The 24,233-nt window shown below is 37.9% G+C and overlaps 4 protein-coding genes across 4 annotated transcripts; 2 read left to right on the plus strand and 2 right to left on the minus strand.

Annotated features, from left to right (window-relative positions):
* Positions 1-8,338: 8,338 nt before the first annotated feature.
* On the minus strand, positions 8,339-11,159 carry GCK72_016780 (uncharacterized protein; the record flags this gene model as incomplete). The annotated part of the gene is made up of 5 exons (XM_053731685.1): positions 8,339-8,401; positions 9,668-9,950; positions 10,658-10,755; positions 10,963-11,033; positions 11,090-11,159. 5 exons carry the CDS (start codon positions 11,157-11,159, stop codon positions 8,339-8,341), a joined length of 585 nt encoding a protein of 194 aa, XP_053580598.1.
* A 2,580-nt stretch (positions 11,160-13,739) lies between these two features.
* On the plus strand, positions 13,740-15,153 carry GCK72_016781 (uncharacterized protein; the record flags this gene model as incomplete). Its single annotated transcript, XM_003101616.2, has 4 exons — positions 13,740-13,813; positions 13,874-14,101; positions 14,396-14,965; positions 15,015-15,153. The coding sequence occupies 4 exons, from the start codon at positions 13,740-13,742 to the stop codon at positions 15,151-15,153; spliced, it is 1,011 nt and encodes a 336-aa protein (XP_003101664.2).
* Positions 15,154-18,588: 3,435 nt separating this feature from the next.
* Positions 18,589-18,873, plus strand: GCK72_016782 (uncharacterized protein; the record flags this gene model as incomplete). Its single annotated transcript, XM_053731686.1, has 1 exon — positions 18,589-18,873. One exon carries the CDS (start codon positions 18,589-18,591, stop codon positions 18,871-18,873), a length of 285 nt encoding a protein of 94 aa, XP_053580599.1.
* Positions 18,874-20,778: 1,905 nt separating this feature from the next.
* On the minus strand, positions 20,779-22,575 carry GCK72_016783 (uncharacterized protein; the record flags this gene model as incomplete). The annotated part of the gene is made up of 3 exons (XM_003101599.2): positions 20,779-20,941; positions 21,251-21,826; positions 22,361-22,575. The coding sequence occupies 3 exons, from the start codon at positions 22,573-22,575 to the stop codon at positions 20,779-20,781; spliced, it is 954 nt and encodes a 317-aa protein (XP_003101647.2).
* Between the last annotated feature and the right edge of the window lie 1,658 nt (positions 22,576-24,233).

The following is a 24,233-nucleotide window of genomic DNA, read 5'->3' on the forward strand; positions in this document are numbered from 1 at the left end:
CAACTTTTTGATATCTTTTCACGCTTTTGAGATACGAGCGTTCAAAGATAGGCGCTTAAAAAGACATGAGGGAGAGAGACGCAGAGAAACGAGACTGTCTCGCTTCTCTGCGCTATCTCTCTCTCTCTCTCTCTTACTGGAATCTTTAAACGCATGTATCTCGAAAGCTTCAAAAGGTATCAAAATGTTGTCAACTAGAAAAATGAAGGTAAACACTTAATCTACAAAATGATTATAAATTTGAAAGAATTGGACAAAAACTGAAGCGATGGCAAGCCTTGGGAAGTTATTTCGTTGTAAACCTGTATATTAGCTCGGCAAACTTGACTCGGCAAAAACAAGCTCGAGAAACTCAAAAATGGCCGAGATCGGCAAAAACTAGGTTACAGTAGACGAAAATTGTCTTAAAATCGGTTAAAATCGCCCAAAAATGATTAAAATCGGCGAAAATTGGCTTATATCTCAAAAGCATGAAGAGCTATCAAAAAGTCGTCAACTACAAAAATGGAGAGCTAGATTTGATCTACAAAATCAATATAAATTTGAAAACATAGGACAAAAATTCGAGTCGTGGTACGCTGTGGGACTTCAAGCTGACAGAAAATTCCAGAAACTAAAAGTGAGCAATCCTGAAAACAAAGACCAAAAGCCCATCCACGTCATACACTTCTTTTTGTATCTACCCCGAACTGTTTGCACTCTTGAACAACACCCGCCCAGCTGATAAGCCTAACAAGCCTCTGAAAATTTTTTGGGGGAACATTTCTAGAAAAGAGAAGATTAGAGATTGTATTATAGATCCCAATTACACCATGAAGGAGAAATCAACATGTATCATATCAATGTCAAACGAAATCAAAATCGAACGGAGAAGACTGCTGCCTGTGGAATGTAATCCCACCCCACTTTTTCTCTTTCCGCGGAGAGATGAAGCAACTATCTTTTGTTTTTTTTTTGTGTGTGCGCAGGCAGAGAAAACGGGCGGAATGAGGGATGGTCAGCTCTCTCGAGCAAGAATGTTCTATTTCGTCGATTTGACGCGGAATATTTCTATTTCGAAATGTAAGGGGGATTCCGATGATAAGGCTCAAAATACCCCTGGCCGAACTTTTTTTCGATTTTGGTTTTCTAGACCACCCGTTGTCTGTTTCCTTGATTAATAAGAGATAATTCAAATAGGTTATACATAAGTAGAAACAGGGGTGGAGGTCACCACCCTCCCAGACATGTGTATGTTTTGATTTGGAATCCTATACATAGGCAGATGGCTAGTTTTCAAGGTAATATGGAGATGAATAATAACATTTTAATGAGAAAAAGGGGGTACGGTAGGTTGAAAGAGAACATTTGGAAGTGTGCTCTACTGATATTTGAGAGGGATAGAGATACGGAGACGCAGAAGACAAGTATGGAGTTCTGTGGAGCGAGGTTACATACCTCACCTCAAAATCTCAAAAAATTGGAAAAACTGGATTTTCACTCGTTTTTCGTCAATTTTTTGAATTATTTCGGTTAAAAATTGGTTAAAATAGGTCGGATTTGACATGAGACTCATTTTTCAAGAAAAATTGAGAAACTTTGAAAAAAATGAAGCGAAACACGTGAAAAATTAGTTGAAAACATCGAAAATTCTATTCCGGAACTTTAAAATCAAGAAAAGCTAAAATTTCAAGTTTTGCTGGAGAAAAACAGGCGGTACGATAAAATGTTTGACTTTTTACACTATTCTGTTAAATCGTTTGGAGTAGAAATAGTCAAAACCTTCCGCCAAACGCTCAAATCCTCAGAAAAAATGCTATTTTTACATTAAAAATACACCAAATTTTGCTTTTTTTCGGGAAAACCGAATTTTCACTCTTTTTAGCCAATTTTCAGAAAATTTTTTGTGGAAAACAGATGAAAAATTCACTAACACCGTCTTAACCCTAAGAAACTTGATTAAAGACTAAAAAATGAGTAGGATTCAAAAGGATAGGTGGAGTTACGGACCGCCCAGTTTTCGAAAAGTTGCGAAATGGGAAATTTTCAAAACGGCACAGTTGTAAAACAACTGGTAGCAAGGTGAATCTATGTACTATGAAAAAAAAAACGAATGTTGGTCCAAAAACCGCAAAAAATCTGAAACACCCATAACGCCTAGGGTGCCACGCTAACGAATTTCCAAAAAGTTGCGAAACGGCTTAATTTCGAAACGTCACAGTTTGAGAACCTGATGGAACAACGGACTGTCCAAATCATCTACACTAACACAAAAAATATCCCCAAACTGAATCATACATCTGCTCCCAACCCGGTACAGGTCCTGGTGTAAACCGGCAGGTGCTTACTTACAACAACATCTGCACACCCTTTTCATTTTTGGGGGGAATTTAAATTCCTAATCAATTTCAATTCCTTATGAAATTTAAATTTGACACGACATTCAAAACCAATTGAGTACCAGGTACAGTAAAAAGTGAAAAAATCTTATAAAAATGTTTAATTGCCCATTGGTTTTGAAAAAAAGTGCAAAGGGGAGAACTTTGAGTGAAGATAGATGAAATGAGAAAGTGACTAAGTCTGTTCAAACAAAAGGAGGCTACTAGGTTATAGAGGAGAGAAACAGATGGGGGGGGGGGACCCAAAAAAGTTATTCGGGGGAGGGAAAAAGTGTGGAGCTCTTTTCCTCTCAAACGTTTGAAGCCAGATGGAATGAGGAGGAATCATGGAATTTCATTTGTGATGAGACGATGATCATTCATTTCTTTCTCCGCCAAAAATGTTTGCGTTTTGTTGTCTTTCGCGCGGGGGAGAGAGCCCCGGAGAGCATCAACAGTGGCTTTTCATTATGCCGCAACGGTCATGTTCCATTCGAAGGGGGGCGATGAATATGCAAATAATTGGAAGAAGCGATCACGAACTGTGGTGGGGAAAAGGAGAGGAGGTGAGGAGATCATTGAGAAGTGTTCAAAAAAGAGAACGGAGAGAGAGAGAGAGAGATGTATGATTAGTTAGAATGAGGAGAAGGCTCAAAACACAGATAAACATTGGAGCTCGATGTTTTTATGAACCCTTAGGAATGGTATGTGATCCTTAGGCAAGGTTCTGAGGGAAAAAGTAAAAAACCGCGAAATTGATAGCCTCGAAAAGCAAAAAACTCGTTTTGGGCCTTTTCGAGCTGAAAATTTGCTTTTAGGGTGGGTTTTTGAGTATTATTATAGGAATGCCCTACACATTTTGGAACATGGTTCCGAACTGAACTTTATTACTTAAAACTTATATCATTGAAAAATTGAAATCTCGAGAAATCGGAATCTCCTGTTTTATGAACCCTTTGGTTAGGGAGCTCTTGAATTAATCATGGTAAACTTTGACGGCTCATAACTCGGCTCACAAAAGGATTTAGCAAATTTTTATATCAGATTCGGAATCTACGGACTCGAAAGTATCAGGGCCCGAATTCTTGAGTCCCTTGCAAGAAAACGAAAAAAAGGGGTAAAACGTGACAAGGTTAAGAAAAAGCTAAATTTCCAAGTTTAATCTTTTTAATTATGGTATAAATTCTATATAACTAGAAAGCTGAAATCTTGCGGACTCTAAATCTAGTTTCAATTTTTTAATGTGATCAAAATGAACCGAGATGCACGCCTCCCCAAGTTCAAAATGATGTATCTTGGTTGATTTCGGTCCTAGCACAAATTTGAAAACAGATTTAGAATCCTTGTGATTTCAGCATTATAGTCGTATAAAGTTTGTTAAAATTTCTGACTTTTGGTGGCAAAGAGATATGAAAAAGCGCGGGAGTTTAAAATTTTGAAATTATGAAGACTGTTAGTAAGTTACAGCTTGTAAATGCTCACAGGCGGCATTTTTTGAAATTCTGGCATGAAATCCTGCAATTTGTGGTCTTTTTCATATAAATATATCAATAAAATAGATTTTCCAACGAAAAAAACAGTATCCGTTCTTCGATAGGTAGGACTCTTTTCCTAAATTTCCCTAATTTCCCTAAATTCTGAAATTCTTATCTAAATCTTGATGGACAAGAGTTCAAAAGCTACTAAACTCAACTAGACCCTTCTGAAAAACCAAAAAATAAACGAATCCTAGCACAAAATCTAGTGGACTGCCTATTTCATCTGATCGATGTTGCCCTGTGCGGTCTCGGTCAAAAATACTTTAAAAATTACCCAAAAACCACTAGAACTACCGAAGGAATTCTAGAAGTTTCCCAGCTATCATAGTTTGAAAATAAACACACGAAACAGTCTTTCATAACAAAATTTCCAGCATTTTCCAAAAAATGTCTAGAATTCCAATCTTTCCATGATATCACTTCCCTCCACATACCAATTTCATAACCCTCCTCGCCCCCTTTCCCCCTTCTCTTACTGTCACTTTACCAACCAAAAAAAACCAACATAAAGAAAGAAAAAGACAGCTACCTTTTCTCCTTTTCTCCCCTCGATTTTCATTCAAAAAAAGAAAGTTTTCCCCCCTCAAAAGAATGAACGAACGGAGGGGAAAAAGTGTTGTATACAGAATAGGACCAATTTGAAAATGAGGGAAATGAGAAAATATATAGAAGGGCTGGGGGGGGGGGGGTGTCCTGAACAAATTTAGCGGATCGTATTTCAAAAGAGGCTACTGGCTCTGTGTGTGCAAACATTGATGAGGGGGGACCCCGGAATATTTTTGGTGGGATAGGAATTTCGAAAACGGAAAAGGTTCCCCTTTTCCTGCATCACAGCAGTATTGGGTTTCGGTTTCTGCTGCAGATTTATGGATGTGAAAGGGGGCACTGGCTCCGACTATGTATATAGTACAAAAAAGGGGATAATGTGGTTGAAAAAATGAGGGAAAGGGGTTACTGTAGTTATTAGCGAGGGCTAATGGGAAATTTAATGGTATGGATTTGGAAATGTGAGGGCGGCCGCTCAGTGAGCATTAGAATCTCAAAAATTCAAAAATTTTGGAATTACCTACGATAGGTTACTGTAGAAAATAAGCTCTCGGCTGTAGGAGATTCTTACTGTAGTATAATATTACTGTAGTATAGACCTTGGTTGTGTACTGACTTCTGACATACATAGAATGCTACATCTTTTCTAACTGAATATCGAAAAAATTCTGTTTTTTTCGGAAAAATTCGGCATAATTTGACAGTTTTCCGAAAAACTGGCACGCCTTAGACGCGTTTTTCAAAAATGGCCCATTTCGATCATTTTTTGTGCATTTTTGGTTAGAAATATGCGGTTTTGCATGTTTTCTAAATGAATCTTGCAAAAATTTTGTTTTTACTAAAAAAAATCGGTCAAAAACAACGTTTTTTAACTGCTTTTTTATTGCTCGCAAAAAATTTACAGAGTTTGCTGAATTCTGAGTTTCTAGTCACGTTTGACTGTTCCAATGAAAATTTCTAGATTTCGCTGCGTAGCGACTCGTCTGGGGATACGGAGGTTATTTAGATCGGCAGACCGTCTAGCTCCTAGCTCACAGCTTGTACAATAGAGCATGTTAGCGTAATTGCATGGTATCACGTCGCTAAGACAAAGTGCTCAAGTTTTCAATTTGTTTCTAAAATTTTCAGCATAAAACTAAGATTGCTAGAAAGCTGACGTCGTGAGGATTCTGAATCTGTTCTCAAAATCTGGCTACTGTCAAAATGAGCCGAGATACACGAGATTGGCCAGAACCCTTGTATCTCAGGTTATAATGACTGTGGATCGAATTTGAAAAGTGATTCAGAATTTTCACGTCTTCAGTTTTAAGATTCTTGAGAAATCAAAAAAAATACGTCGCCCAAATAAATCTCTCACTATCTCTGAAAATCGGGAGATAAGGAGCGGTACCTTTTGAGAAATGAATTCAAAAGATAAGAGTCGACGACAGAAAATAATTTATATGTACAATATGTCAAGGATAAAAAAGTGTCAAAAAAGGAGCGGAGCTTAAGCGGTACGGTAAAAATTCAATTTTTCCACTATTTGGTCAAATTTTTCCGTGTTTTTACTGACGAAACCAAACAGTTTCAAAGCTATTTGAAAAATGCACCAAATTTTGTATAAATCGGTTGAAAATCAACGATTTATCTTATTGGTGTGGAGCTCAAATTTTACAAGGTACGCTAAACTTTCTCAGAATTCTATCAAAACATCAAACCCCTTTAGTTTAAACTAGAAAACTTAATCAGATAATTACAAACCTATCAATTAGCGACGTAACTACAAAAAAACCAAAGATTTCACTTTCACCCCTCACTATTAAAAAAAATTTGGTATTATCGGTTCACGAACATTTGCCAAGGCGCATGGAATGTATTTTACTACGGTATTTTACTCATGTCCACTTTAACACCCCCGACAAGTGTTCGTGAACCGATAATACCAATTTTTGTTAAATAGTGTCGGATGAAAAGGAAATCTTTGGTTTTTTTGTTGATACGCCTCTGATTGATATGTTTGTAATTATCTAATTAAACTTTCTAGTTTAGTCTCAAGGGGTTTGACAAGTGTCCGTGAACCAATAATAAAGAAGGAATAAGTAAAAAGACAACGTGTTCATGGTTCATGTCGCGATGATGGTTTCTATTATTCTTCATCTTCTCGACTACTATCTCTCTTTTCAACAATTCACTCAATTAATCAACTGGCAATCATCATCTTCTTCTTTCGTTTGCACGCCTCTTGGGTGTGCCTTCCCCATCTTTTTCTCCTCAATGTGTTCTTCATACACTCTCTTTTTGACTTCTGCTAGTCGAGACGATGGTATAGATGAAAGGAGAATGTATAATGATGGGGAGGGTGTGGGGGTACATGTATTTCTACTGGAGAGGGGGGGGGGGGGAAAAGAAGATGTTGGAAAAGTGACACCTTCTTGGAAATGATAACGATAAGAAAGGTGTGAGAAGTAATAAAATTATTGTTCAAGGTTCTTGGGGTGGTTTTTGGTTTCGTTGAAATCTAGAGGTATAGGCTACGGTAGCTGAAGACGTGAGGATTCAGAATCTGCTTTCAAATTCAGGCTAGAGTCAAACCAAGCAGAGATACATGGATTTTAAGGTAAAGCAGTTAGAAACATGTATTGTTTAGAAACCGTACATCCCAGTTGATTTAAACGCTTTTCTAAATTTGAAAACAGATTCGGAATCCTTATGACCTCAGCTGTTCAGAAATAGCAAATTCATGACGATACTCTAAAATTTGCACGTTGAAAAACAGGTTGTTAGCTAGCTGTAGGTAAAATTCAGGAAAAAGGGTCCTTTGAGTGAAACGCAGTATCCGAGGGCTACATTTCGAGTCGCTACGCAACAAAAACGGAGAATTTATCGGAAATTATTTGAAGTCCGCAATAGAAGCTCCATATCCCTAGGTTACAAGTCGGGTCGCTACGCAGCGAATTCGCAAGTCGTCATAAAAAAAAATTTTTCGAAATAATAATGTTTGACCTTTCACAGCTATATTCACAAAACTTGTGAGAATATCGTGAGACTCCGTATCGCTAGACTACACTGCGAGTCGCTACGCAGCGAATGAGTAGTCTTATTAGACAAAAAGCGATACAAGAGCGTGATGGTTTAGTAAAAGGACGATGTTCTAGGTGTAAGTATTTTCGATACAATTTTTCAATTTAGTTCTCAAAAATGGAAATATTTCAATATTCACGAGACTTAGCACCAAACGCAGCGAATTTAGCTTTTTGGAGGATTTGAGAGTTTCTATCTCAAAAAAACTAGCTGCCGGACTTAAAAGGGTTACTAGTCTATTAGAAAAATTAGACACAGGTACTCTCCCCAAGAAAAGTACAAATTCCACTCCTAGACATGAACTGCCTTCCTCCTATGTCCCAAGTGTACTTATTCAAAATAAACCAAAAATGACAGAAAGCGGGCGTCCCCCTTTTCGAAATCGCTTCTAGGAATCTTGACATGCCAAAAGAGCAACCGGAATTTCGAACATCTTATAGTCAGGGAGTAATCCTAAAGTAATCGGATACATGTACAACGTAAGAAGGGATTTTTTGTTGTCTTGTTGTCTTTTTCTGACTTGAGGCAACAGCTGTCAGAAAAAAATAAAAAAGTTTGAAGGAAAAGAGTATGATGACTAACGGTGTCCCCTCCATACACCTATAATAAAACGGTAAGTGGTTATGTTATGCGAGGAGGACTGATATGGAATAAGAAATCAGAAAAAAGAAAAAAAAGTAACACTGGTGTGGTTCTACCCGCTATCTGTCACATGCGCCTCGTTTACTTTTTTTCCGTTCGGAAACCAAACCGTTCTAATTGTAGAAGGGTGTCCAATTAAAAACGTATTGGATGGATTTATTATACTTTTGGGGAAATGAATGAAACGGGAAATCAGTAGACTCTCTTGTAGGTGGCTGTGTAGGACTCGGTGTCGTAGGCGGTCTCGGCGCGGATCTGTAAATTGAAAAATGTTGAATTTTCGGGAAATTGGATACTGGTTTAGAGTGGGAGTTTTGGCGGGAGACAGAAGAGATAAGGGGGATTCTTTGCTGGAATTTCAGATTTCACAAAATTTTGGAACGGGCGGTGTTGGGGCAACGGGAAATCGGTAAAATGTCTCCTAGGTTCATATTAGCTCGGCCCAGTTCTTACAACTGCGCTCTACCGAAACCGCCTTGAAAAATGTCTCTTTTTCTCTGAGTCTCTCAACTTCGCACACAATTTTCATTGATTTCGCTAGAGCGCGGTTGTAAGAAGCGACCCGTGCTAATAAACAGATGTTATTCAATATAATTGATAAAATATCAAATTTTTAAGTCTCTAGCGCTTGAAATTCCAGATTTTCTAAGAATCGGTTAACGGAGGACTAATTGAAGGGCAAACTGATTTTAAAAGAATTTATAATCATTTACAGGCAACCATTTTCATACCTCTACCACACCAAAACATGTTTTCTTATGGAAAAAATGACACTTTTTTTTAAAAACTTGTCACAAATTCTCAGAATGTCCTCTTTACCAGAATTTACATCGGTTATGTAGATTAAATGTAGTCCTCCTTTTTTGTAGTTGACAACTTTTCCATATCTCTTCAAGGTTCAGAGATACGCGTCTTTAAACATAAGCGATGAGAAAGAGACACAGAGAAACTAGAGTGTCTGCCTTCTCTGCGTCTCTCCCCCAAGTCGTTTTAAGCGCCTATCTTTGAACACTCGTATCTCAAAACCTAGAATAGCTATCAAGAAGTTGTCAACTACAAAAATAGAGCTCAAAGTTTGATTTATAAGAAATTGAAAAAAACGGAAAAATTGGGTTTCAAAGGGCAGATTATATTGAAAATGAAAAAAAGACGCAATTTCGGCCATTCTACCATTAAACCATAAGGAACCGATTTTTCTTCTACAGTGAACCATATAATAGAAAAAAAACGAAAATGAGATAGTTTCAGCAAAGCTTAGTTAGCAAGAGAGAAAGAGAGACGCAGAGAAGTTCGACACTCTAGCTTCTCTGCACCCTCTCGTTGTGCCAAATCTTCAACAAGTTTGCTAAAAACCGTCATATCTCGAAAATTAGAAAAGCTATCAAAAAGTTGTCAACTACAAAAATGGAGAACTAGACTCGGTCTACTCGAAGAAATAAAAAATTTTAAATATTGGACAGCACTAGCACGTAAATGGAACAAAAACCCCTCCCAAACTCAAAATCCAGTAAACACTCTCACCTTCATAATCATTGTATTATAATCCGGAAGTTCCAGTTGTCTCTCGAACTCTCTGACCTCCAAATTGTTATTATTCCCAACATCAAAGCTTCTTCTCATGAATTGTTTCAAATGGAACGTCATCTTTCCCTCCTTCACTTGTCCCTGCTCCATCATTGACCATCCTTGAGAAGATGTGGTTAGGTAGGCGACATGGACACGGGGGTCTCTACGGGTCGCGTTTTTGACCGGCATGAATCCATAGTCGTGACGGACAACGCTGTTGCGGTCGAAGTAGGTGTGGCTGGAAATTTAAGAGAGTGGGGTGGTTTGAGAGAGGAAAATGTGGGGATTCTGAAAAAGTTTGAAGATTTTGAAAAAAAAAAGTGAAAATGAGCGGAGATACTGGAGCCACAGCGTCGCAAGGTGTAAGGTCCGCAGTATACCGATTCCCGGACGGGGCCGGGCTTTAAGCGCGGCACGAAGGTCCGGGTACTTGGCGCCAGGGTCCAAATATCAATTTTTTGAAATTTTTTTGAATTTTTTGCGAAAACGACAAATTTTCTATTGTCATAAAGAAATTCTGACAAATCATCAGAAACGTTCACATATTTATGAAAAATTAAAAAATTGATTAATTTTTTGAAGCCGGGCCTTTCCGAGCGTACACATTCACTTTGCCTCAAACGATACCACAAATCTTTTTGGCACCGTGCCAATCGTTGTGCGACGGAGCGCGGTTCAGCGCATTCATCACACCTCGGAATGCTGTGTGAAACTCATGAGAATTGTAATACCCTGCGAACCTCCCAGATTTTCTCACAATTTTTACATGGTTAAACAGCTGAAAATGTGAGAATTCTGAATCAGTTTTCAGATTTTGAAAAAGTTGAAAATTGACGGAGATACAAGGTTTCCTTCGGTAACTCGCTCCAATTTTGCGCTAGAAAACTTCTGAAAAGAGATTCTGAATCCCCACGACGTCAGTTTTCCTGTCATACCCTTACTCACGTGATATTCACTGCTCTGGCTCCAAACTTTGGAATCGGATTGATTGCATAATCGATTTGTGATGGTGGCGGTAGATCACGTTGCCTTCCATTTGACCCCTATTAATGATTTCATTGTTCTATCATGTTGGGAACAAAGACGCGACTTTTTTTTTCGATTTTTTGTGGTTTACAAAGAAAGGACAGATGACAGAAAACGTACTATTTGATAGGGAAACGACGGGTAAATCTTTTAGAGAAAAAGAGAGAGAGATATTAAGAGAGACGCAGAGAAATATAGAAGGAAGTTTTTGTGAAAAAAGTTACCGTCAACGACCACAATCCGATGAACCGATCGATTGGGCGCAAGTCCCATGGCATTTTTGAGCGGTCGTATTCTGGAAATCCATTTTTTTGTAAATTTTTTGTTTTTGATTGCAAAAAAAAAACTTACTATCTTCATATCTTGCAATGACAAATGTGAGGAATATCACAGAGCATAATAACCGGCAAGTTGTGGTCATCTGATTAAAAAAAACAATAAGAAAAATTCAACGAGCTACCGTAACCCGGTTTAAAGGCGCATGCATGCAAAATTTTTTGAAAAAAAAACAGAGATTATGCAAATACGTGGGAAAATGAGAGACGCAGACACCAAATCAACACTTTTTTTTCAATAGAGCGCATTTTCCATACTTTGTAAGCTTAGATGAAGTTGCGAAGTTCGCCCGCGAAAAACTGAGTGAGGTCTCCTAGAAGAATACGACGAGGAAGGCTTGCCATCGGGGCACGAACTGGTTTTCTTCTTTTCTTTTCTCTTCTTTTTCGTCTTCCGCCTATGTTTATCAATTGGGAAGACGACGACGACGACGGCTTCTTATACGTGATGACGAAGGACGCTCCGAATTGATTATGTTGTGTGTTAATGGGAGAAGTGGGAGACCTTTGAACATTCAAAGGGGAGAGGGAAAGCAGAAAAGAGAGACAGATAATTCAGGAGAATCGGGATTGGCGGGAAGATTTGAATCATCTGATAAGGGTGATCTTTAGTTATTAGCATACTTGTCAACCGGACCAAAACGGGCCGACACGGGCCGGCTCGTAACTCGCGTCAAAATGAATATTATGAGCTGAAAAATATACGAAAATGTAGATCTCGACGAGTTCTATGTCCGTGATCTACTACGGGCCGGATGGCTATTTGTTAATGTGCCGCGGGCCGGGCTAGAATGGCTTTTTTGGTCATTTTCGCGTTTTTTTCGCACTTTTTCCCGGCCCGCGGCACATTAACGAATAGCCATCCGGCCCGTAGTGGGTCACGGGCATAGAACTCGTCGAGATCTACATTTTGGTATATTTTTCAGCTCATAATATTCATTTTGACGCGAGTTACGAGCCGTCCCGTGTCGGCCCGTTTCGGCCCGGTTGACAAGTATGGTTATTAGCAGCTTGATATATGCCAAAATTTTGACTCTGGCCCCAATTACCCGGGCCGGGCCTTGACAAGTATGAAAAAAGTCGACTTTCGACTATGTTTTTACATTTCGATAAAACACAAGTTTACATAGGATTTTTGACTATTTTTGATGAAAATTTGAAAAAAATTCGAAAAATTTTGTGTAAAAATGGTGCACATTTTTTGGCTCCGGGCCGACAGGGCCGGGCCGGGCCGGCAAATTTCTCTACCGGCCCGGCCCCAAGTCTGCAAATCTGGAATGTACGGTAACTTTGAGAGCCGCGATCACGAGATTAATGAGAGATGACTAAAAACGAATTCGGTTTATTAGTTAAGCTTGTCATGGGCTATCACTATGCAAAAGCCTGCCCCGACTAGGTCCGAACTCTATCCGCTACGTGCCAGTTTGTATCGGCCCTATTTGATTCCTATTCCTATTTGATTCGATTTATTTGATCAGATTTTTCTGATTCTTTTTTCTGATTCTGTAAATAGTTAAGAAGGAACAAACAATTGTATCAATGTATATCAATATTTATTTTACTCAAAATTATGAAAAAAACATTGGAAAGCTTAGAAAGGTTGTGGCAAATTCGAAGATTATGCATTTTTGATTTTGCTTCTTGGTCTGCTTCCGAGGTCCCATACACATGTCGACGACGATCTGAAAAAAGGTATTTTTTGATTTTTGTTACATTTGGAAAGATTAAATTTTGAAATCTTATTGAAACATTTTCATAAACTAAATTGAGATTTTTTCAACCGTACATTTTTCTAGTTGTATGTAGAGCAGAGACTCTGTACTTTGAAATAAGTTTTTGTTCAAAATTGAATTATAAGCCCAAAAAGTGAGATAATTTTAAACTCTTATTGAAGTTTTCAAAACTTAAATTTTAAACTTTTATTGAAGTTAAAAAAAGTTTTGAATTTATCATTCAATTATTTTTTTTTCAATTTCTATTTTAATCAAAAAAGTTGTTTCAAAACACAGACGTTTTTCGAATTTAGTTCACTGAAATTAAAAAAAATTAACTCATCTCCATTTGGTCATCGTTTTATCCTCGGCGCTTTTGAGAAAGCCCCAAAAATGAGGATGCCCCGCATCTCACCCGCGGTTCATTCTCAAAACGGCTTTGAGCCGCGTAGGATGAAATTAGGGCCTCGTTTGGTCCTAATTTTGCCCTTCGCCCGCGTTTGGCCCGCGTTTGACCCGCGTTTCAGCGGTTTGCCTGTGCGCTGACCGAGACGGCTTACGAACCCGATAGTCCTCCCAAAGGGGCACTCGCGTTTTCTATGATGAAAAATGAGCAAATTTTCGGAGCAAAAAAATCCACGTTTTCGCGAGTTTTGCACTTTTTGGCTATTATCATTGTTTAGAGTAGACTCGAAACTATCAGTGTGCAAGTTTATAGAAAATTCTGAACGGATACCGAAAGTCAATTCCCTTGTGAGTTCTTTTCACAACTACTGAAGTCATAATAACAGTTAACAATCAACAATTCCGTTTCTGTCTTTCATGTTCCTCTGTTGTGTGGGCATACGATGTCCGCAACATGTCGTCAGGTACTGTGCATTCAGGGATCAATAGACAGATGTGTACTCTCTCTCTCGAAGGACCATATTATTTCTATTGTTCCATACATGTAAAATGACATTCCCCCTTCTCAAACTTCCTTTTCTAGCTATCCAAAATGTAATACAGAGTCTTGAGACTCCAGATAAGTAGGTTATCAATTATCCTTCTTTTTTCCTTTTTTCTCTCAACCCAATTTCCTATATCAGATTCGACTTTTCCACTTGCTCTCAAAAATGCCGTCGTCTTGTCAAATGTACGCGTCATCCATACACCGGAATCGATATAATTGTGGGAAGGGGTAGAAGTTATTCATCAGTGATATTAAGAGCTGGAGATAGAACATGCTATGATTGGTACTGTAGAGGACAAGAATATTCGAGGATGAGAGTGAGGAAGGATAGACGAACAGTTGGAGATATGACGATTGTTTTCAGGTTAGTGAGTTACCGTTTTTGAACTGGAACGAATTAAAGCCCATTTCTGATTTTCATATATCCAATAATTTCATCAAGGCGAATATTTCAGTTTTAGAATGTTTTTTCGCAGTAATAGAATGATTCGAATTGAAACCGGTTGGATCAGAACAGCCACAGATCGACAAATTTAGGTCTGAATATTACATTTAATCGTCTTTTAATCAGTTCTGATTCTTTCCAGTTATATTCTGGGCAGATGAATAGTAGCACTAAATTACTCAACATGACCATGAGATTCCCAATTTTTTCCAGAAAAAAACCGGATAAAATGGAAACCGGAGGATTAATGGTAGAGAAGTTGAAAGTACTCTATAAATACATATCAGACCTGTTCAATGTGCCTATTTTAACATACAAATATGGTAACACACCAAACGTTAAACTCCTTCCAATGGCACTGGGAATCAAAAAATGTGAACAAATGATCATCACAGCAGTGAATGATTACACAAATAACATTCCTCATCTGAGATATATAATTGAAGAGGTGGAAGTCTCGAAAAAACTGTACATCGGATATTATCCGATTTATTCTAATTTCCAAATGGAATCTACTAGATTCTCAATGGATATTCTTCATTTGAACACTGCCGCTTATATCACACGCGACGTATTTCTGAATATGGACTGTTCCGTAATAGAAATGAGAAGAGCTAGTCTATCCTCTGACGATATTTTGGAATTCATCAATCAGTGGTTTAATTCTGAAAATACACGCTTTGAAAGACTACACATTGAATCAGATAACCTCAAAACCCCACTAGATCTCAATGGTTTTAATCCAAAACCATGGAATTCAAGTGTTAGAGGACAGTACTATGAGTGAGTCTAATTCATTAGATTATAGATTGAATAATTATAATTATTTCAGTGAAAGAAAGCAAATGAACTTTTCGAGTGGATTGGATATCATCCGAAGCGACGGTCTTCTCGCAACAGTCAAGCAGTCTGAAGCAGAAGCGATTGAGTTCGTTGTTTGGAAGAATCGGTTCCCAGTTTATCTCTATTGAAACAGTCTCTCCGTTTCCTTTTGTATACAATACGAAAAAAAGAATCTATTATTCTTATACGGCTACTAATAAATAGATAAATTCATTCTCAAGATCCTGTATTTTTAAAACAATTTTGCAGTTGTGATTGATAAAGAAACGATTGACCAGGTAGGCTCTTCGCTCTTCAGACGATGAAAAGTTGATTCTGGATTGGGTAATCTAGGTGTTTTATTCATGTACCCGAAAATTTTGAAGGCTTTTTGTCAAAGCTGAACAATACTAATGGCTCGCTTTTGAAACTGTCCAACTGATCTGATTTCCAGCTAGTTTTTCTCAATTGAAAAATTTGGAACATTTCATTCTGAAAGTGACATTTCGCTCTCTTAAACTCCCGCTGGCGCACCTTTGGCTTCCCTATCTTCAACATTACTTTTCAGATGTCTGAGTATGTCTTCTGAGGGTTTGGGACACTAACGGACACTTGGAGCACTTCTTACAAGGGAAGTCTTTGGAGGCGCCACTTTCAAATGACCTATAAGTGTGGTTATCGGTATTTCCGACAACGAGGAGCCCATTTTTGCAGTCAAAACCTGCTAAATGTGTCTGCGAGCCGAGTTATGAGCTCTCAAACTTTTCATATGGTTAAGCTTTGTCCACTGGACTTCCAAATCGACAAGTAGTATACGCAAGATATTCTCATTTTTGCGACGTACGAGCACAGGAAACCGCTGGAGAAGGATTAACCATATGAAACGTTTGAGAGCTCATAACTCGGCTCGCAGACACATTTAGCAGGTTTTCAATGCAGAAATGGGCTACCCGCGGTCAAAAACCCCTATGACCAAATTTATAGGTCGTTTGAAAATGGCGTCTCCAAAGACTTCCCTTGTTAGATATGTCGAGAATGAGGGAAAGGATGCAAAGTGTGAGTTTTTTGAATTCACTTAAATTCAAAGTTTCCTCCAAAACATCACGGTAGCACTAATCCTACAAAAAGTGACCATTCTTCAAACATTGTGTTAGATTTTCGACCAAGTTCTTGAAGTTCCTCATGGAAAGTAGAAAAAATAAAGAGAATATTCGTATCACTGATTGTCCCACCAAGTAAATTCTTTAATGAATTATACATATGAGAATCAGAGCTCTATTTTTGTTAGTTGACAACTTTTTTGTACGGACACTCCCTAGAGAGTTATGGCCATTTTGAGACGACAGCTCAAAAATCGCACTGTTTTGCAGTGAAATGGGACAATTTGAGAGAGAAATTACCATACTTGTAACCGGGCCAAGTCCGGGCCGTGGGCGGGCCTTAGAATAACTCGCTTCAAAATGAACATTAGGAGTCGATCAATATGTCAAATTGTAGATCTCGGTGAGCTCTACTCAAATATATTTTCATTTTCACTGTGAGTTCAGTGACAGCCGCAGTACAATTCATTTAGTGGCCGAGCCGTGATTCAAGGCCCGGCTGTTGATTCAAGGCCCGGCCACTAAATGGACAGTACTGCGGCTCTTACTAAACTCACAGTAAAAATGAAAATATATTTGAGTAGAGCTCACCGAGATCTACAATTTGTTATGTTGATCGACTCCTAATTTTCATTTTGAAACGAGTTATTCAAAGGCCCGCCCACGGCCCGGACTCGGCCGGTTGCAAGTATGGAAATTACTTTGTCGATATATAACTCTCTAGGGAGTGTCCGTACAAAAAAGTTGTCAACTACAAAAATGGAGTTCTACTTTTGATCTATACATTGCATAAAAATTTTACTTGGTGGGACAATCAGTAATACACAGCACCCTCTTAAAGTTAGACACTGTCCACTGAAAACGGCCAAAACTGTCAAAATTGTTCATTACTGTATACAAAACGAACTATTGCAAAACGTTTGGATCTTCAGAAATGAATAAAGCCCTGTGAACAAGCGGAGACCATCTAGTGGAAAAACAAACTTCTCAAAATAACATTATTATTATTCGTGAACCTCTGAAAACTCTTCTCAATAATTATAATTCTACAAACTAAAAACGTGAACAACTTTTTCTGGTTTTGAGGACAGTTTTTTGTTGTTGTGAGAAATTAAACGAAAAATCGAACATTTCCAACAAATTCCTACTAAAGGAAGGTCCGACAGACCAACAAAACCATCATGTAATATTTTCTCAATCGGCCTGTTCAACAAATCGTTTTGTTATAGGTCAAGAAACTGTTTCCAACATGCACTGGAGACTTTTAAGGAAACTGCTTCCACGTATGAAGAAGACTATCTCGATTCGATAGTCAGTCCGGAAAACGCGTACATCCGAACTATGAACCTGTGCAAGCACTTCTCAGAATTCCTTCGTATTCACCCCTTCGGATTCTGTCAAGGCGTTGGACACTTTGTCCCAGGTAAACAAAAAGATAAACAAGCCGACAATACGACCAGAGACCAGTTTATATAACCACGCAATCAGTTTCTGGAATTGGTCATCACAATTCACGTTTCACGTTTTCTTACGCCTATTTTGACGAATTTTGGATTTTGAAACTTTTCCGAAACATATCGTATTCCCTGTGTTTCTGATAAATACCAGTTTTGATAGCTAAGAATTCTGACAGATGAATACAATCATGGAAAACAAACCATTGAGATCGAAAAAACGTCTTCAAAAACCTATCAATCCGGTTTCAAAATCTACTTAATAGACATCTGTAATGGTGAAATTCGAAGTCAAAGTTTGACACATCTCCCTCCTCCTCCTTCCCACAATCTTCTGTAACGCCTCCTCTTTATAAATTCCCGAACTCCTAACGAGAAGTGTGCTCGATTGGCGCAGTCGGCAGAGACCTCGATTTTGGAAAACTGTCACCCAAGTTCGGTTCCTCATTCCGGTTTTCTTTTTTTTCTTCTTTTAATTCAAGTATTTTTCAATTGATGACTTCTCGGATGCCTAAAATTGGAAGAAAACATTTTTTAAAGCAATAAGGAACCGAACTTAGAAGAAATTTCCCAAAAAAGACACCTCTACCGACTGCGCCAATGTTCGGGGATATATAAATAGGAGTTGGAAAGTGCGCTCTATTTAATTTTCAAATCGAGCGCATTTGCAGCAGAAAGATAGTTGTTTCTCGATGGAGCGCACTTACCAGAATTCATCAATGGAGCGCGATTGCACTCTTATGTAGAAAATTGTCAGTAGAGCGCGTTCGTAACGTTAAAATGATAGGTTATCCACTGGGCGCACTCGCAACAAGTTATCAGTAGAGCGCGTTTGCAGATAGTTCTCAATAGAGCGCATCTGCATCTAATTTCAAATTGCTGTCAGTAGAGCTCATTTTCTTCTATTTTCCAGTGATACAGTATCCTCTTAACTTTGGAATCTCTGAAAATCCGAAAATTTTGGAAATTTTCAATCTGAAAATGCCAAGAATAGACTTATAGCTCCCCAGTTTTTAGGAAAACGTTTTCTATGTGTGAGCTGAACTTATTTCAGGATAACGTCGCCGCAAGCCTGATCGATTTCTCCCTTTCCGATATGAAAAAAGAACCGAATAAAAAAATCAGTCTTGCAAACGAAGAGTTCAAATTCAATGTGAGAAAAGAAAGAATTCACGGATCATCTGGAACAAAGTCGCTTCGATCAATCGTCCTGCCACAATCTATTGTAGTGATAGTGTTCCGTGGAAATATGAATAAGACGGAGTGGGCATCAATTCACAAAGCAGCAAGAAGAATCAGAGGAAATGAAGAATAGTGGAAAGGGATAAAGAGGGAAACATGTGAATGAGAAGAATAAAAGTGCTAAAAAAAACTATTGACAGAATACATCACTATAATCAACATTTTGTCCCCAGGGTACTCTAAAATGGGAGAATATTATACAAACAACATAAAAGGTGTTTATCTGGGGGGAAAGGGATAGTGTTCACAACAAGAAGAAAAAAACGAATTATTTCTCAAAGAAAACAATAAAAACTGACATAATAATGATGAAAAAAGGTGGATGATGTGACATATATGAGAATGATATTTGTGGATGAAAAAGGAATGGAACAGACAAAAAATAGGGGAAAAACAATTGAAAAATTATAGAAAAGACGATTTTCAGACGACCCGTTTCGCGACGACAGCGTGAAGAACAATCGGCTCGTTTTCTCTGAAAAATTTGATTGAAAATCTGAAACTTGGGGTACTGTAGGCAAGCTCCGCCTCCAAAATTCGTGAATATTTTTAAAAATGTGAACTTACTATTAGCTCAAAATTGTTCAGATTATCAGAATCAGCGGGACCGAAAATGATTTTTAAAAAAACAGGTGTTTGAAAAAATTTGAGAAGTGGGCGGAGTCTATTTTTGGCCGAAAATCAATGAATTTCAGTGTCTGAAAATATAAAAGTCAGACGAAAAATTGAAATTAAGATCGAAAATTCCTTGATTTTGAGGATTTTCCCACTGAAATCCTTTAAAAACTGTCAAAACTCAGATTTTCTGAAAAAAGTGGGTGGAGTCTATTTTTGGCTGAAAATCGGGAGGTTTCAGAGCCTTCTGAAATTCAGACATAAATTTGGTTTCAGATCAAAATTTTTTTGATTTCTTTACCTAATTCCTATGTATTTCAATGTAATATTTCCTTTAATTTTGTGGAACTACTTTTTCTTTTTTCTTATTTGTATAAGTGGTGTAAGTCCTTCAAATAAATAATCAATCATTCATACTTATACTCTTAGAATTGTTAAAATCACAAGCACATAAAAACGCGACGCAACCGCTTTGCGTCGTTCGGAAATTTTAAAAGAGATTCGCTTGTAGTTGGAATCTGACACGTCCTTCCAAATCCGGAAATCGATCATGCCATACGTGGAAGATGAAATAGGACCGCTCGATGAGAATGGTGGCTAACGAGCCGTCAGAGCGGATGATGTCATCTCCCTTGGTACAATCGATATATTCCTCATAATATTGAGCTTGAAGCGAGATAGGCGCCGGCCCGTGTCTTTTTGTTTTTGTGTTTCTAAACCACGAAAAGTTCTTCCCCGTCTATCAACGCAAAATTTGCGATCATAGTATTTGACTATACCTGATTTTTTTCTCTCCATGAGTACCGCTGGATTATACCTATCTCCCACCTTCTTTTTAGTCGCCTTATTAATAGTTGTTCCGAGGGGGACATTTTTAGATACACGATCTAGGTTTGGTTCACACGAAAAACCAATAATTTTATTTAAAAGTTTAATAAAAGCGGTAGAGTTGCTGATGTTTCATTTGTAGATCGCAGCAAGAAGCTGACAATTCTTTTGATATTACTTTCGAGGATATCCGTCAAGGTGTTAGAAAGAGTTTTTCAATCTCATCTGAGTTTATTAGGGATTTATTAAACTACTATATGGGCTTAGAGATAAATCGGTGCAGAAGAGGAACAAGTGAAAGTACAAAGAAAACGGAAAAGAAACAAGATCAAGGAGATCGGTCTGGAATGAGATTTCGCTCGACCTTATGCGGAAGGGTGAGGAGCGGTTTAAGTGGGTAAGAGATGAGGGTGCGACATTGAGCGTTAGAATCATCTGAATTCAAAAAAAAATCTGAGAATCGAAGAAATCAGATGTCCGATTCAACGACTCCAAACAAGCCTGGCCATCACAATTATTGAAAAAAACACAGTTTTCAAGATTGAAATAAGTTGGTGTGTCCTGCCAAATCTGGGAAACGGTCATGCCATACATGGAAGACAAACCAGAACGGTCCGATGAGAATAGTTGCTAACAGTCCATCGGAGCGGATGATATCAAATCCGTCGGTACAATCTATGTATTGGTTGAAACGTTTTCTGGAAAAATTGACAGTCCGCGCATTTTTGTAGTTCTGATTTGTGCCGGTTCCGATCGGGGCAGCTCTTATACGGATATGTTTTTAACGGAAGTCGAAACTAAAATTTTTGAAATTGGAAATCGAAAGTCGGAATTCCGCGATCAACATCATAGTTTCATGGAATTTCGACTTCTGCCTGCCGCCATTTCCTAACTTTGGGATTTATAAAGACATACCGTACATATCACAGAAACACAAAGAAAAATGATTATAAAAGACATAAAATTGACTTCTCTTTTTCGCGAATTTTCTGATATTTTAAACTCACTTGAACGCGAATCCTCTCCGCTCTCTATCAAATGGCATCAATTTGTATTCAGTGAAATCGTACGCATCCGGAACTCTTATAAACGAGAGGATTAAAGTTTCAAACCGTGTATTACTCGAGTGAAACCATCGACTAATGAATAATTGACAATCCACTGCAGTCATTTTGCAACCGAACAGTTGTAAATGAACATTATCAAAACTATGAAACATTTCGCTAGTAATCCAATGAGCTCTTTTTCCGATTGCTAGATAATCCGAATCATTTTTTAAAAACGAGTCAAATTTGAATTTCGGATCGAAAGGGAGTTTGATTGAAAGATTATAACTTGGTGCTATATTCTCCACTAAGTATTTGAAATCGTCAGGATCCATCGGTTTTTCTCCAAAGATCCATATATCTCTCAAATTTTTAAATGGGTAGAAATAAGGACTTCTTGCAAATGGAACTTGGTCTGCGTCGAGCCATGCTTTATAAATTTCTAGTTTGAATAAATCCATCAGATAGTGAGATCCAGCTCTGACTGATATCTTGACATCATGAAGAGTAAATGAGTAGATGTGATCTTCCAGTATGCTGAAAAAGTAGAGCAGTACAGTGCAATTCTTAATACTTGAAAAGTATACCAAAATGTAGATCTCGGCGAGTTCTATCTCACTGAGCAACTACACACCGGATGGCTGTTTGTTACTGTGCCGCGGGATGGGGCCAAACGCGAACATGGTTTAAAAAAGCTAAAAAAAACTAAAAATTCTGTAAATTTTGACACAGAAGTTACGTTTTGGCATCGTTCACGTTAGTTTAGCAGCACCTTTTTTCGATTCCGCACAAACTTTTAAAAATCTTCGCGAAAATATTTGAAATTTCGGAAATTTCACAACCAAAGTTTTTTCAATTTTGAGAAATCACGGAAATTTTGGAAGGTTCGAAATTTCCAATTTCCATTTTGCACATACAACTAGCTATAGGGCTCATATTATATCAATGAAATAGATCTCGTCGAGATCTACATTTTGGTATACTTTTCAGCTCATAAGATTGAGTTTTGAGCGAATTACGCGCCGGCTGAAAAAGTGCAATAGATTTTACCAACTTAGAAAAAAAACTCACCACGTTTTCATGGGACACCCTCCAATCGTCCTTTCTATAGGCTTCATCTCTTTATCTTCATCTTCCTCGTAATTCAAAAAATGCCAACCCCCTAAAGAGTCTTCTCCTGATTTTAGCTTAACACATGTGGATTCTTTGTTGACCTGCATTTCTAACAACGTCAAATATGGAATTCTGAGTCCTTTCACTATTTGATAACACCTTTTGGATATCATCGAGAAATGGATTCTGAAAAAGTATTAATTTTGAATTCTCATTAAGAGGCACTATCTGTAAGAGTGAGAATGTTTGTGGTGGGCCTTGGCACAGTTGCAAAAAGTTGTTTCAATCCGAACTATTTTTACAGCCTATGCACTAGGGTTGGGAAATTCCCGGGCCGGGCTGACAAAAATTCTTCCGGCCCGGCCCGGCCCGGTCGGCCCGGATTCAAAAAATGTGCACCATTTTTTCACAAATTTCAGCAAAATTTTCATTTTAAAAAAGCCAAGACTCTCAAAATTTCTCGTACGCTAAGACTTTTACCGATGTTCTAAAACACAGTCGAAAAATCCACTTTTTTGCAAAAAATTTTTAAAAATTTTCAAAAATTTTTGAAACAATTTCAAATTTCTACAGGAGCCGGGCCGGGCCGGGCCGGGCCGAGGAAAAATTTTCAGTCGGCCCGGCCCGAAATTTCCCAACCCTGCTATGCACCCCTATGGTAGTGATTTAAAAAAAGCATGTTACCAGTCTCCTATGACGTCATCCTAGGAAAATATGCCCAATAATCGACTTTTCACCCAAAAAATTCATAAATATTTCAATTTTCCAGATAACTCTGCGAAATTTTCGGTGTTTTTGACTACCCTTACACAAATTTCCAACCCCCAGATATCCTAGAAACAGTTCAAGTGAATTCCATTTTAATGATTTTTTTCAACTGTTCTCAAAAAATCCCACTAGAAGGCATAAATTTCAATTCGTATTCATATTCCCCGCAAAGTGCTCTATTGGTTCCGATCAAAATCATGAAAAAAAGGAGAACTATCTTGAGAACTTTGGTTTTTCAAAAATCACAGAAGGGTTTTCCCCTTATGAAAGAAAATTTAAATCGGAAAAATAATTCAACATTTTTTTGTGCAAACACGTTCAGAGCTTCAATGAATTTGTAGAAACGAAGAAAAAAACGAAATAGGTTCAAACTAATTTCTGAAGTGTAATATCTCGAAATTGGTTCATTTTATGTGTTTTATCTATATTCTGATTATTTTCGGAACAAATATTTTCTAAGACCCTTATGAAAAAAAAGCCTTCTTGAGGGATTTTTTGAGAAAAGTGGAAAAAACATAAAAATGAAATTTACATGAACGGTTTCTGTGGTGTCTGGAGGGCTTGAAATTTGTGTAGGGGTAGTCAAAAACACTCCTAACATGTTGCGAAAGTTTCGCAGCGTTATCTGAAAAACTGCAATTTTTTTGAATTTTTGGGTGAAAAGTCGATTATTGGGCGTATTTTCATAGGGTGACGTCATAGGGGACTGCTGACATATTTTTTGTGAATTACTACCATAGGGGTACATATGCTGTAAAAAGAGTTCGGATTGAAACAACTTTTTGCAACTGTACCATGGCCCAACACAAACATTCTCACTCTTACAGATAGTGCCTCTTAAGAGACAATCTCTGACTGGCTCGAGCATAGGCCTACAGACCATGTTACACATGTACCAAGTTGATTCGTTTCGGCTGATTTTTTGATATGTTACTACCCTAGGAATTCTAAGATTTTTATACCATACCAGATTAGGCTCCGCCCCCTTTGACCTACCGAAACGATCGATTGAAGTTGAAAAATGAATTTTTCTTTTGAAAGAAAGGATCAAAATCGTTTCAGA

Source organism: Caenorhabditis remanei, chromosome V, assembly GCF_010183535.1.
Source record: "Caenorhabditis remanei strain PX506 chromosome V, whole genome shotgun sequence".
NCBI classification, from domain to species: Eukaryota; Metazoa; Nematoda; class Chromadorea; order Rhabditida; family Rhabditidae; genus Caenorhabditis; species Caenorhabditis remanei.